This window comes from Benincasa hispida, chromosome 3 (assembly GCF_027475165.1).
Source record: "Benincasa hispida cultivar pf3 chromosome 3, pf3_genome.v1.1, whole genome shotgun sequence".
NCBI classification, from domain to species: Eukaryota; Viridiplantae; Streptophyta; class Magnoliopsida; order Cucurbitales; family Cucurbitaceae; genus Benincasa; species Benincasa hispida.
This window is the reverse complement of record NC_143480.1, coordinates 78,971,976-78,986,713: the sequence shown is the minus strand read 5'-3', so window position 1 is coordinate 78,986,713 and position 14,738 is coordinate 78,971,976. Positions and strand designations below refer to the sequence as shown.

General features: G+C 34.7%; 1 protein-coding gene across 3 annotated transcripts in view; it reads right to left on the bottom strand.

Moving 5' to 3' along the window:
• Positions 1-1,202: 1,202 nt before the first annotated feature.
• The window catches only part of LOC120074003 (ENTH/VHS/GAT family protein), a 28,205-nt gene continuing 14,669 nt past the window's right edge, over positions 1,203-14,738 (bottom strand). For all 3 annotated transcript variants that reach the window (XM_039026964.2, XM_039026963.2, XM_039026965.2), the window contains 7 exons: positions 12,739-12,837; positions 11,387-11,500; positions 10,181-10,335; positions 5,170-5,245; positions 2,726-2,811; positions 1,901-2,107; positions 1,203-1,814 (listed from right to left, as the gene is read on the bottom strand). In XM_039026964.2, the coding sequence (XP_038882892.1) occupies positions 1,478-1,814; positions 1,901-2,107; positions 2,726-2,811; positions 5,170-5,245; positions 10,181-10,335; positions 11,387-11,500; positions 12,739-12,837 (1,074 nt within the window). In that variant the 3' untranslated portion in view covers positions 1,203-1,477. The remainder of the gene's footprint in view (positions 1,815-1,900; positions 2,108-2,725; positions 2,812-5,169; positions 5,246-10,180; positions 10,336-11,386; positions 11,501-12,738; positions 12,838-14,738) is intronic.

The following is a 14,738-nucleotide window of genomic DNA, read 5'->3' as shown; positions in this document are numbered from 1 at the left end:
AATATGTACACTCAAATCAGTAGGTAGGGTATAAATCTAGAGGCACTAATCGAGCATGTCGACCCGTCGTTTGATAATGGATTAAGTTCCTCCTAAGTTCAAAGCCCAATCAATAAAACCCTATGGTGGAAAGAAAGATCCTATAGAGCACAACTAGGATTCATATAGACCTTAGATGGACTTGCATGAGGTACGAAATGCCATAAGATGTAGAATATTCTCTTTTACCCTGGTAGAACTAGATAAAGAATGGTTCATATATTGGATCTACTCTCTTCTCTAAAGCCTATCAATGGAGTCGGACATCTCTTCAATTATTCGCCATTTAACCTCGTTGAAAGGCTCCAAAGTCGAGACATTTGCGGAGCTTCTGCCATCAACTAATATGCAATGATCTTAACATTAGCTATTATCAGGGTTAGAACTAATGTATCATTATGCAACTAATGAAGAAATTGAGTTTCCTCTTCAAAGAATTTTATGCCCAGCCCTAGGCCATGGCCAGTGAAGCAAGAAAAGAACCAATGGAGTTTCAGGTGTGCTCGTTGCAAATGAAGAGCCAACTTAAGAACCGTATCTTTATCATCTACAGTTTGGGCATCCTTCAAGCGTCTAAGTCCACCAGATATCAACTTACCACCTCTGCCTTCAACTCCGGTCGCTGCATTATTTTAAGATCTCAATATAGTACTTGGTAGTTAAAATGAGTAGAGTATCTATTAGTAGATCAAAAATATTATTTATATTCGATATATAATAGTAATATTAAAAAAAAAAAAAATTGTGGAAGAAAGGAACAGGTATCCTTTCAAAAAAACATATATAAAAAGCATCAAAATGATAGAAAAGAATTGCTAATTAAAATAATTAAGACTTCATTTGTTAATCATTTTATTTTTTGTTTTTATTTTTAAAACTATAGACACTATTTCCACCTCCAAATTTCTTTCTTTGTTATCTACTTTTCATCAATAATTAAAAAACCAAAACCAAATTTTGAGAACTAAAAAAAGTAACTTTCAAAAAGTTATTTTTATTTTTAGAATTGGACTAAGAATTCAATCATTTATTTAATAAATATGCAAATAATAGTAGAAAAAATGTTGATAAAATAAACTTAATTTTCAAAAATAAAAATAAAGAACAAAATGGTTATTAAATGGAGCAGAAATTATCAAACCAAAAAATGTGTGCTCATAATATAAAACAAATAAAGGTCTTTCGATTTCTCTCTTTTCTTTTTCCTTGAGCGATCTTGAAATAGTTAACCCTTAAATTACAAAATTATACACGAATGGAATAAAGGATATATGCAGAAGTCCCTGGCCCTTACATGTTAATTTAAAGACATCAAACTCATTGAAATGAAACAAGACCAAGAAAGAAAACAAGAAAAATTACTCAAGACTTTACAAATAATGAGTTGAAGTGAAAATAAATAAAATTGCACTCTCAAACACTTCTTCACACCGTTCCTTCATGATTCATTGAAATCTATGCTCCCACTGCGAGAGCTGCTAGCATTACGACTGTGTAAAGAAAGGCTTCTCATATGCCCACCAACTCCAACATCCATCTTTTTATCCTTGAAGAACTTCTCCCTTTCTGCATGTTTTACTGGTGGTGGTGGTATTGAAACACCCTGACCATGCTGCACATCAGATGCCGTTGACAGCTTCTCGGTGATGGGTCGAATGATCGGACGGTTTGCTCGTTCGACTGGAATTGACAATCCAAGCAAACCCAACGATGGTCGTTCCTCTGAAGAATCTTCTTCATCTTCAGGCCTTGCACAAGCTTTTCCTTTTCGCAGCCTGACATTGTCCATACCAATTACTACTTAGTTTGCTTATACCTACACGAAACCGTACTAGACTCAACATTGAATGTTATGTATTACCTTCGGAAAAGTTGCTCAGCTTCTTCTTCATCTTCTCCTTCATCTTGATTATAATGATTGGCAGGCAACCTGGACATGCCGACTTCTTCACCGTTGAGCTGATTTTGAGTCGACATAAACTGACCAGAGAGGAGGGCATCATGTCTTGCAAGGACCTTTTGGAGCTTCTCATTCAATTCAATGGCACGACAAACAATCTTCTCGTCCCTAAAACACAGTGAAAGCAAATGGAATCTGAATGATAGTCCAATAGAAGTACAAGATAACTAAAATTTGCAAGTAGCTTCAATTAATTTTTTCAAAAAAAAAAACAAAGAAACTAAAAAAAAGGAAACCGAGCTTTATTGAGAGAAGTGAAAATATACAAGGACTATCTGAAGCAAAATTAGTAGTGGAAATCTATGGCAGGCAAACAAGAGTTACGACCACAATACAAAAAGAAAAGGAAAATTGGAAACAATAAAGTCACATAGCAGAAAGTTCAAGGTCAGGAAATTGTAAAAAAAGTAGCAAACTAATTTATAGGATATTTAGAAATGTGTCAAATCCAGCATCCTTAAAGCTATCTAGAATATAAGAGATTTTTTCAGTTATAGGTAAAGTTGTTCCAAAACAAAAACATTATCGCACAGTTTTTCATTTACAAATATTATCAACTATGATATCAACAATATTTTGTAGCTTCCTTTCTCACTTTCATTAACTTCATCGTAGTACACTATTGTTTCATAAAGCATTGAGTTAAGAAAAACATCCAATCGTTGAATGGAATAGATTACTGTGCACTGTGCAGTGCGGAAGAAACAGGCAAAGATAAAACCATACCGAGAAGACAACACGAGATGCATTAGTTTCTGCTTCTGAAACGAACACTGTTCTACTAGATCAAGGGTAAACTCATCTCTTGCCCCCTGGAAAATAGCAGTAAAGCAGTTAAAATGATATGCTTCCCTTACCAGATGACCGTTGTGAACAACTAGACCACCACTCAGTTTTGGTTTTTCCCTCCACGAGATGTGCATGTTTATCTCTACTCTCAACAAGTAAATACTTTCATTATTTTCATTGAAAAATGAAAATCTTTCATAGAAAATACAATGGCATACAAAAATAAAACCTATAAAAGAGAGCCAAACCTCAGAACATGGTCTCCAATCTAGTAAAATAAGACTGCAAGGAAAATTACAAAATGACTTCCGCAACCAAAGCCTAGTGATAAACATTAAATACAAGGGACCAAACATCACTAGAAGACCCCACCCAACCCCTCAGATTCAATTATTCTCTCACCCAAAGATCTCACAAAATAGCGCACACCCTAGTTTGGCATGATATAGCCCTACAAAAGGAAATGGTCCTCAATCATCCCTCTACAACTCTTAAAGCTGGGAAAGAAAAAGCTGAACGTTTCAAAGAAACAACTCCAACTGGAACCTGCAAAGTCACGTCTCCAAAGAATATGATCGAGATCCTCCCTCACCTTCCAACAAAGAATAAATAAAGAAAAGGGTCCAACAAAGATGGTCCCACTACCTGAGACCCGATCCAAGTTGTACTCTTCCATGCATAACTAGCCATACAAAAGACTTATCCTTCTTGGAAATCTTCACCTTCAACAAAGAGGAAAAAAGTAGAACCAATCAACAAGGAAGAACTGACCGAACAATGAAAGAAGCTGCAAGAAAGCATTTGAGCCTTTGAGATTTGAAGTGAAAGACACACTTGAACATTTTTGAAATATGGTTGAGCCTCAATTTCAATCTAAGAATTTACACTTTACACTCAAATAATAGAATTGAGAACTATGATGAACTTTTTCGTGACTATGAAAGATAAAGGTTGTTCATCAATTTACTTGTCCAGATACTCTTGATAGAATGGGATTGCTAGAAGAATAGGCTTTTACTTGAAGAAACACGTGCTATAATGTTGTCCATCCATGTTCCAACATATTAATGGAAAGAAGCAATTCTCATTATTGTCTACCTCATAAATAGAATGTTGTAACGATACTCCTTACGATCCTTCAATTAACTAACACAATGACAACCCAACGTATTCGAAAGCGCCGGTAACCTCTTTAACCCTAGAAAAACTACTATTCTATTCAATATACAAGCATGAAAAAGAAAGACATGTTACAATCGGCTATAATAATACCCACAATTGTATAATAACGTTCCCACGTCCGACTAACTTGTGGTCCCCTGTCCAATACCCTTATTATCCCTCCTAGAATATGTATTGACAATTGGGGGCCTAATAGTTGATGGAAAGAAGGGAACTCCTCTTTGGAATTGATAATCCACCAAGAAGAATTGCAATGCGAGCGAATGCCCGCAGATAATAACCTATTTGTGCCCGGGGAACCCAAGAACTATTAATTAGATGGTAACTTGGTTAGGAGCAATTTTAAGATTTGAAGAATTTACTCTTTTGACATGGTAGTAAGTAATGATTAATGGAAAATAATATACCAACTGTGACAAGAAACCAGAGTCAAACCAAACCATACCGGACAGACATGAACAAATAGAACCATACCAACTGTATTTTGAATGAACTAAACCAAACATTGAACCAAAATGAACCGTGTCAGATCCAATAAATTTTAAACCTAATGGAGGTATGAAGTGAGGACACATAAAATGTCTTTGTTCTTGGCTGACGGTAGAAACTTGGATACAATCTCAGTAAACAAAAAACTGCAAACTGCATCATCTAGGTAACGGCCAAAAAACCCTTAAAATGACAGTCACGATGCTCACACAGAGCATCTGAATGACAGTATCAACCAAATGATCTCAAATGGCTACAACACATGTTAACCGAAAGATGGTAACACGAACATGAAGATAATCACATACTGCTTCTCTTGCGAACAGATTCCAACAAATGACCACTTGAACACGAACACTTTCACTTGTGAGTTTGACCAGAAGTAGTTGAACTAGTTGGGATTAGGCACCAGAAGTTTGACAACTTAGAGATTAGAGTTTCTCTAGCAGGGGTGACAAGGATTTTTTTAGGGTTTTAGAGACAACTTAGGGCCTACCTGCTCCAGTGCCATCTTAATTTTAATAGAACAGAATAATTGTATTCCAATAGTTCAATAGTAAGTTACACAGCCTTCTTCTATGAGAAATAGGCTCGATGCATAAAAGGAAAGAATTAGAATAAGAAATAAGTCACTCATGATTACACCTAATTAACATATTTACAAGCAACATATAGAGAGAGAGAGAGTCAAAACTGGCAAGAGAATACACCTCAGGACGTCGAGGATCAACAGCGTCAAGAACTTCTTTCAAAACTTCTAATGCATTGCTAGCCTTTTCAGTTATACTGCATAAAAACATTAAAAGGAGGAGAACGGTTTAACTTGCAAGAAAAGAGGCTAAGAAAAAACACAACGGGAAAAAGAGCAAGCATGATAAGCAATAATGATTTTACTCAAAGTTAACATGTGCTATGTTTCAATAAGTTTACTCAAAACAAGAATAAAACTTTTTCTGCTGCTGTTCTTTTATGCCGGGTGTAGCCTAGGGATTAACGGGGAGAATTCTCTAGGAACCAAACTAAAGTCTTTATTATCAAACCAAAGTTATGGATACCAAGGAGAAATTTTCTATTTATAGACATTTGGGAGCAAACTGACAAAAAGTAAAGTAAAAAAGAATATGTAATGATTTAAACAAGATTAATCGAGTTTGTCCAAAAGAAAAACCTCATCCTCAAGTTTTGAAAAGAAAAATGTAAAAAATAAGGTGACTTCTTTCTATGATTGAAAAAAAAATCCACGAAAAATATTTGCTGCTTCACCATTTTTGGAGCACGACCAAGAACAAAATAATTCACAATCTCGAAGCATGCCACGTAGGCATAGATCAAGGGCAAGAAAATTCCTTCAAGCTAGGTCAAAATTGGAAAACGAATGGGCTTTGTTTGGTAGGGTGCCATAGTCATGCTTATCCAGGGCATGTTGCCATGGCTACATGACCATAACAACCATTTTCATCATGATTTCATCATATGTATTTCCTTTTGCAAGTCTACTTTTCTTGTCATTTTGTTAGTGTGTGACTACTCGCCACTTTGCATGTGCAAGGGTGACATATTATTTAATCCTTGTAAAATACTTGAAGGGGCAAGTAAGTCTTGTTGTATGCTAAGTAAGTCTTGTTGTTTACCTTACATGTTTTCTAGCCTACATGACATGAACCGTTAAGGACATCAAATTATTATTTATATTTTGTTTAAAAATTTTGAAGTAATTTTCTTATTTTCCAATTTTATCCTTTTCATCACATACTAAGTAAGGGTATTTTTGAAATTTTGATATGATTGATGATGTGGCATTAGGATTTCATTGGGAGGCTATCTAAATCCTTGCCATTAGATTGATTGGATAGATTACAATGAATCAATTGATAGTCCCCACCAAGGAGAGCTTCTCGAATTTTCCAATTCATGCGTTAAGTTGCATGCCAAGAACATTCAAAAAGGATTGATCATCCTATCTAGTGAAGTGTTCGAATCTTGGCCAAGAAGTTTGTTCTTGTCTCAAAAGCTTTGATCTTAAGGCATTTTGTGTCCAGTCATATCCTTATGATTGAAATCAAATTGATTTAGGGGTTTTAGTGTTTAGAATTGGGAGTTCACATACACAAAGAGTTCCTAATTTCAATTCACTAAAGATTTCATATTACTACAACAAATGTTTTCTCAAATGCTTTCCAATGACTTCTAAAACCTTTCAATCCCATTTCCTAAAACCATTTTCTCGAAAACGAGGGTTGAGGTTGAGAGATAAAACAATTGGGTCAATGCGGCAAAAGTAAGTGTCCTACAACCAGAATCACTTTGGGAGTTCTCAACAAGAGCAATTATGACCGTTGGTATCAGAGGTGAGTTGGCTCTTGATTTTATATTTTCTCTTTACTTTATTTTCATTCATTTGGAAGTTCATATCCAACATCTTTAGGGTGTCACATGAGAACAAGCTTTATGCCAATAAGAACAAGTACCAATTCATGCCAAAAAAGATTGAGTATCTGGGGCGAGCAATGTTGTGGAAGCTGACCCGAAAAAGTTGAGAGCAATGCTTGAGTGGCCCCATCCACTAACATCAAAGATGTTTGGGCATTCTTGGGCATCAAAGGGTACTATAGAAAGTTCGATTGAAGGGTATGGAAATCCAGCCACTTCTATGAGTGCATTACTTAAAAAATTAACATTTGAATGGATTGAATAGGCTAGTTAGGCATTTGAGAAACTGAAAAATGCGATGGTAACATTGCCAGTGTTAGCACTCCCAGATTTTAAATGATCTTCTATGATTGAAACCTATGCTTCGAGGACTATTGTCACAAAAGCAACACCCTATTGCCTTCGATATTCAGTGTCTATCAAAGAAATCCCATAGCATCTCGTTGGGGCAAAAATTTATTCTGAGAACAAATCAAAGAGCTTTGAAATTCTTACTCAAACAGAGAGCCATACAACCACAATATAAGTCAGGGTTAGCGAACGAAGCTGCAGATGCCCTTTCACATCTACCTCCCCATGTGCCAGTTAGCGCCATATTAGTTCCAAATATTGTGGATTTGGAAGAAGGTGCAAGAAGAAGTGTTGCATGATCCTGAGCTCATAAAGATTATCTACAAACTCGAGGAGGATGAAGAGAGTGTCCCCATTTTTTGCTTCGAAATGGGAGACTAAGGTTTAAGGGACACATTGCAATTTCAAGTAATTCTTCACTAATTCCTTCTATCTTACATTCTTATCATGACTCAATGTTTGGAGGCTACTCGAGAGTATAGAGGACTTATAAACGTCTCATGAGCAACCTATACTGGGTGGGAATGAAAGTTGATGCTAAGAAGTATGTGGAAAAGTGTTTGATCTATCAAAGAAATAAGTTGCTGACTTTGGCTTCGGCAGGGTTGTTATTACCCTTGGATATTAATGATACCATTTAGATTGATCTGTCGATGGGCTTTATTTAGGGATTGTCTAAAGCATCTGGATTTGATACTATGTTAGTTGTGGTGGATAGACTCAGCAAATATATCACTTCTTACCCTTGAAGCACCCCTTTACTCCCAAGCTATGAAGCACAACTACAGATACGGATACACGATACGGATACGATCGGATACGGCGATTCGTTTATTTCTAAAAAACTAAGATACAGATACGTCTAAGGATACGTCATTTTTTGTATATTTTTTTAATATATATATTTCTAAAAAATGAGGATACTGATACGTTCAAGATACATTTTTTTTCTTTAAGAAAATATAGGATATAGATAAATTTAGCATACAAGTTAATAACAATAGCACAAAATAGAATACAGACACTGAAATACAATACAAAAAAATCAACATCTAAGATGTTGAAGTACAATAGTTAATAAAATGCAATAGAAAAGTGACTCATATTACAAGGAAGAAGAAGATTAGAGGGAAAAGTATGAAGATAAACGAAGAACTTCTTTATTGAATTGTTGAAGATATCCAAATGGTTTATATTTTGGTAGACTTTGTGGGGACTCAAATGTGAAGATGGAAATTATATGATTCTAGTCTAGGGTTTGGTCCGTTATTTATTTATTTTTTCTTTCAATTTTGGACTCGAGTAGTGAGTTTTTTGAATAGGTTGCCTAATTTTAGATTGGAAAAGATTAAATGAGTTACTTGTCTTTTTTCTTTAAAAGAAAAGTACGTATAGAAAAAGATACGTCAAATCGCATGTCAGATATGTATCTGAAAATATAGATACGTCAAATCGCGTGTCAGATACGTATCTGGGAAGTATCTTGAAGTATCGGTATCCGATACGTGTCTAATACTGATTCTTTGCCTATCATGAAGTATCTGTGCTTCATAGCTCCAAGGATGTAGCTGAAGTATTTGTCTAAGAGGTAGTTTGTTCGCACGAGTTCCCTGATTCGATTGTGTCGGACAAGGATAAAATTTTCCTTGGGTCATTTTTGGTAGGAAATGTTTAGACTATCATGCATACAGTTGACGTTGAGCTCCAATATCATCCACAAATGGATGGACAAGCAAAGATAGTAAATAAGAGCCTTGAGATCTACCAAGGTTGCTTTTGTAGTGAGAAACCAAAACAGTGGATTAAATGGTTGTCATAGGCTGAATATTGTTTTTTTTATCTGGGAGGTATTTAGTCATCAAATGGAAGTGAGGGACGTTAGAGGAATATTGAGTTGTGGGCACCATGGGGAATGTGGAGAGTATCTTTGTAGCGGAGGAGGAGTATATCGGTGTAGGGGGTATTGTGATTTTCATCTTTTTGCTTAGCTAAGACTTTCTCATAGAGAAGGAGAAGAGTTGTATTGCCTCAAGGCAAGTTCTTATTCAATAATATCATATTGTAAGGAAATACCTTAGGATATGTTTGCCCAAGGAGTTGTAAAAAGTAGAAGTTGGAAAGTAGGATTTGTGAAACCCAAGAAGTTGATGGGTCCCACTGCTAAAAAAAATCAATTTTATATCTTATCAACTCCTTACATTGTGGGCCCAGGAGTTCACAACTCCCTAGACTTCATACTCCTTACTCCTCACTATTCCACTACTTACCCCAAACACCCCCTTACAGAATATGGCAAACAAAGGCTTCATTTTTTGTTTAATTCTAACTGGAATTATTTTCTTTGTTTGGTTGTTTGTTTTTTTCCCACTGCCATTAGACGTTTGTGTGCTTGAACATATTTCTAGTGTTTTATTAATAAATAAAAGAAAATTATTTCTTGTTTTAAAAAATAACCTCAATCTTTTGTAATCAATAATTAGATACTATTTTTTTTTTTTTTTTGGATGAGAAATAATTTCATTGATAAAGGAAATATCCAAAGAGTATGAAATATCAAATAATTAGAAACCATGAAAACATAAAAATGGTCAACTTGAGCAGTTGAATATAACATGAAACTTCAGATGTGAAAACTAATTTGTTGCTTCCAGAAGAGAAAACTCCTAACCCCTAAGCAAATGCACGCACACGGCAGACGAATTAGGATGAGCATTTCTTAAATTGGAGGGGGAAAAAAAAAGATAAGCATTTCTTATAGGACAGCTTGTTTGATCCTTTAATTATGGATATGAACAAGGATACTAGAATTCCATAAATAGTTCACATACAGATTTGTAGGATATTTAACACCTTAGAGTTCTGTATGCCAAAAATAAAAAGGGAAAAACAAGTGGTTAACAAGACAGAGCTATGCAGAAGAATAAGCTCAACGAGATATACCTAGATTCTGGTAATATCTGAGGTTCTAATCTAGCAACATCCTCCTTCTCAGATAATCTTATTACTCCATTTTGTGAAGTATTATTTTGCTGCTGGCTAGTAGGATTATTTAATGGAACTGCAGAAGGCCTTTGAGGAAACTGGACTCCTGCACTCTAAGAAACAAAATGAAAACTTCATTCAAAGTATTCAGACTTCAAAGATTCTATAGTTACTGTATTTAATCATAAATAAAAGATAGATCATATGCTCGGAGTTCTGTTTTTTGAAAATGATACCACACTTTTCATTAAACAAATGAAAAGAGGTTAGTGCTCCAACATCCAAAAAACCAAAAGAAACCAAAAGCAAGTAAACAACAACAAACAGAAAATAATGATCCGAGTGCCTAATCTTTTCTTTTATGAAGTACCAAGGTTTTCTCAATGGAACTCTTCAGGCAATTAGCTAAGCTGTAATGTTTTCTCTTTTTTGCTTTCTTTTTCCCCCTTTTTTGGATAAGAAAGGAAGAACGGATATATAAAATAACAAACAGAATCAATGTAATAAACAATAATGTGCGGGAATGAAATCTAATACTCACTTAACCTGGTCTCCAATTTCCATTTGCCCTCTCTTCCTTCCTTTTCACCAAACCCAAAAAATATAAACGCAATACTACAAAGTTGAAGATTAGACACAAACAAAATATCTTTCATTACGAACCTATAAGGACTATTATTATTTAGCAAGCATCAACCTATATCAATGATAATTTTTGCATGAAACTAACAATGTGCATCAACCTTTTTTTTTTTAATCTTTTTAATATATGTGAGTGTCCCAACCAGCTTGTGCACACCCTGACTATTCTCACAAGACAACCATCTAGCCTTACTACACTTGGTTGCCAAGGTAATTCATAGAATATGATATCATCCTTTTGGGGGCATCTGATAAAATCGAAACGATACAGAGAAGATATCCTACGTAAGGTGATCATCATGCCTTGAACTTATTTCTTCAAAGCCAATGTCACTCAACCCATTAGAACCAATCAAATATATTATTGTGATCTACTCTACTAATGATTTTCTTCTACTCCTTGGAACTATAGATAGTGTCGAACTCCAAGGATTTAATTCTCATAACATGATTAGATCCACTTGCTTCAAAAGATAATTATTAATCAAAGAGATATGTAGCAAATATGGGGAAATGTCCTACCACCAAATCGTAATATGCTGAATAATACTGAGGGAACTTTCCAGAAGCACCACCAAGAGCTGTCTGTGTGGCATCGAGGAGAAGAAATATTCTCTCCCGCACTGGTAAGTTAGACTGCAGAAATAGAAAATCAGTAAATTGTAAAAAAGAAAGCAAAATACCACTAACGAAAACTACGAAGCACTACCACCTTAATAAGGATCAAGGGCCCTTTGAGCACGCTTAGACACAAAATTTAAATTAGAGTATTAAATTATTCTCTCTGTTGTTGGAGAAAAATAAATTCAAGAAGACTTTTGAAGGTTGCTTTAGTGGGTAGTTGGTCTTGATTATGGCCTTTTTATGGTAGTTGTGAGTTTTGTGAGATTCAGAAGTTTTCCAGGGTCCGGAAAATTTTCAGCACTTTTCTCGCTACATCTCTGGTGTAACCCTATCATTGCTGATTTTCTTTGGAAGAAGCTTTGACTTTTATTTGGATTTGTTTCGTCCCTAAGAATGCTCTTCGTTGGGATATTGATACCATGTCAATCATTTTGAAGTTATGGTTCGTTAACAATCAAAGAACTTCGTAGTCACGGCTTTGTAGTAGGGAAGAGTGGTGGTGTTTTGGTTGGATTCATATTCTGGTTCTCTGATGAAGAGGATTTCTTAGTTTTTTTTCTTTTCTTTCCTATGTGGAGCTTCTTTTTGTTTTGAAAAGGAAACAAAACTTTTCATTGATATAATAAAAGGAGAGTAATGCTAAAAATATTCCTTTGTGGTGCTTGTTTTTTTCCTAAGTTCAGTGAAAAGTTTTCATTTCCTGTTAGAAAGAAAAGAGAGAGAGAGAGAGTGAACGGCTCAACTTATTTTAAATTAATTTATAATAAGATTGAGAGATAAACATTTTAAATTAATTTTTAAGTATAGAATCATAAAAAAAACAAAACTTTTCATTAATATAATGAAATGAGACTAATGCTCAAAGTTACAAATACTCTTAAAAGGGGAGAACAACAATTAACAAGTTTTTTATTCGAATTTGGATTTCTTTGCTTACTTTACTTGAGTCATTGTATATATATATATATATATATTGTTGGTTTCTTCAACTTCTTGAAACGTTGGAAATTGCCTCACTTCTTTGATATTTCCTTGTAAATTATAAAATAAAACCAATATCTAGTGTTTGTTGATATATACAAAATAATCAAATACATTTAAAAGATATACTTTTAATAGTATTATTCATGTTCTAATTCTCTATAATATGACATGTCACCATATCCATAACCATTTACGCACGATGCTTCTAAAGAACGATTACTCTGGTAGTCAACTATTCGTTGTAAATAAATAGAACAAATTCACACCTTTTTCTTCACTATCTTCACAAGAATAGGGAGAACCCCTGAATCAATCACCTGCTTATGAATTGCTTCTCCAATATTGTTCATCAACATTTCAAGTAACTGCACACACACAAAAAAAAAAAAAAAAAAAAAAAAAAAGATATTGATGGTGTGGTGTCGAGCAATAGAGCAGCAGACTAGTATGTGAAGAATGCTTTGTACCGGGGACAAATTTAGTAGACAATCAAAAGTTCATTGAAATTCAAAATATAATAGTACTCGACCTTCATTGCTTCTCTTTTTTCCTAACCAGGAAAATTTGAATTATGAATAAAATAAAAAGAGTCAACTAGGTTAAGGATTGAAATATTCAGTAAACATGTTGATACATATATATATATATATATATATATTTATTTATTTATTTATGAAAAACAACCATTTTCATCTAAGGAAAAATGAATACATGGGCATACAAAAAGTCAAGCTCACAAAAAGCAAGGGGAGGACCCTTTATAAGAAAGGACTCCAACTATACATAATCATATCTATGGAATAATTACAAAAGGCCTTCAAAATTGAAGCCCATTAGGAAACATGAAAGCGCACAAGAGACCATAACTCTCTAGGATCTCTCTCCACACCCCTAAACACCCAACTGTTCTGCTCACCCAACAAGACCCGAATGACCGCGCAAACACTAGCAAGCCAGAGAAACCTGCCTTTCTCCTCAAATGGCAGATTGAGGAGGAACTACTCGATCATAGCATTGGCATCCCTATGACGACCACGCATGAAGCCAAACGTCTGGAAGAAAGAATCTCACACAACGCTCGCAAACCCACATTGCAAAGAATATGATCAAGATCTTTCTCCACCTTCCGACAGAGAATACAGCAAAAAGACCTCACCATTGATGGCAGCTTCCAAACAAGCCTGTCTAGTGTGCTGATACAACCGTGAAGAACCTATCAGATAAAGAGTCTCACCTTTCTAGGAACTTTGATCCTCCAAAGCACCAAGAAGACCAACACACCAAAGGGAGAAGGATCGACCAAACATTGAAAGAAAGACTTACACAAGAATCCATCCAAAAAACTGGGGTTCCACACTCTGACGTCCCTTCTCCCGACTCTAAAAGGGTGACTCTCAAGTAATGAAAGAAGAGTAGCCACATTCATTGTTTCCCTATCGGAAAAAGCATGACGAAACCCGATAGAAAAAAAATAAGAGCTCCCAAACCACACAAGAAAATCAACAACAAAATGATTTTTAAGAGAAGACAAATGATACAACCTAGGGAACAACCCACAGAGGGGTCTCCCCCACCCAGTGATCTTCCCAAAGATACAACCTAGTCAACATGTCGATATATCCCTAAACTAGAGGGTTCAACATCAATATTAGAAATTAATCGATAGCTCCAATATCTTTAAAAAATAAACATACAAAAATAAAAATAAAAAATTTTGAAAAAAAAAACATGATATGGATATGAATACTAATGATAAAAATATTTAACATAGGTTGGAACTTGGAAGTAAAAATAACTTAAAGTATTATTTAAATAGGTTTTTACAACCGATAACGGTAGTTTGCCAATATAATCATAAAATTGAATTCCTGATTTTTTTTTTTTTTTTTAAGGGAAACATAACTTTTCATTAAAATGATGAAAAGAGACGAATGCTCAAGATACAAAAATATAAAAATAAAACAATGAAGCGTAAGATCTACACAAAAAACTAAAACAATCCAAATAAAGCGAGAAGACAAAACTCTAAGCAAATTTAAACTAAAAAAACCAAGAAAACGATTAATCTTGAAAAGCTCGAAGAATTCTTCCAAAGTGAAACTCCTCAAGGAAATCTATCACTGCAAGTGAATAAAACAATTGAGGAAAATCTTCTAAAATGCCCAACCAAACGGGAAATTATTGACGTTAATCAAGCTATCAAAAAAGTCCACTGGAAGTGTAGAAAGGAGAACCAACACTCAAAAACATTGCACTCACTAAAAGA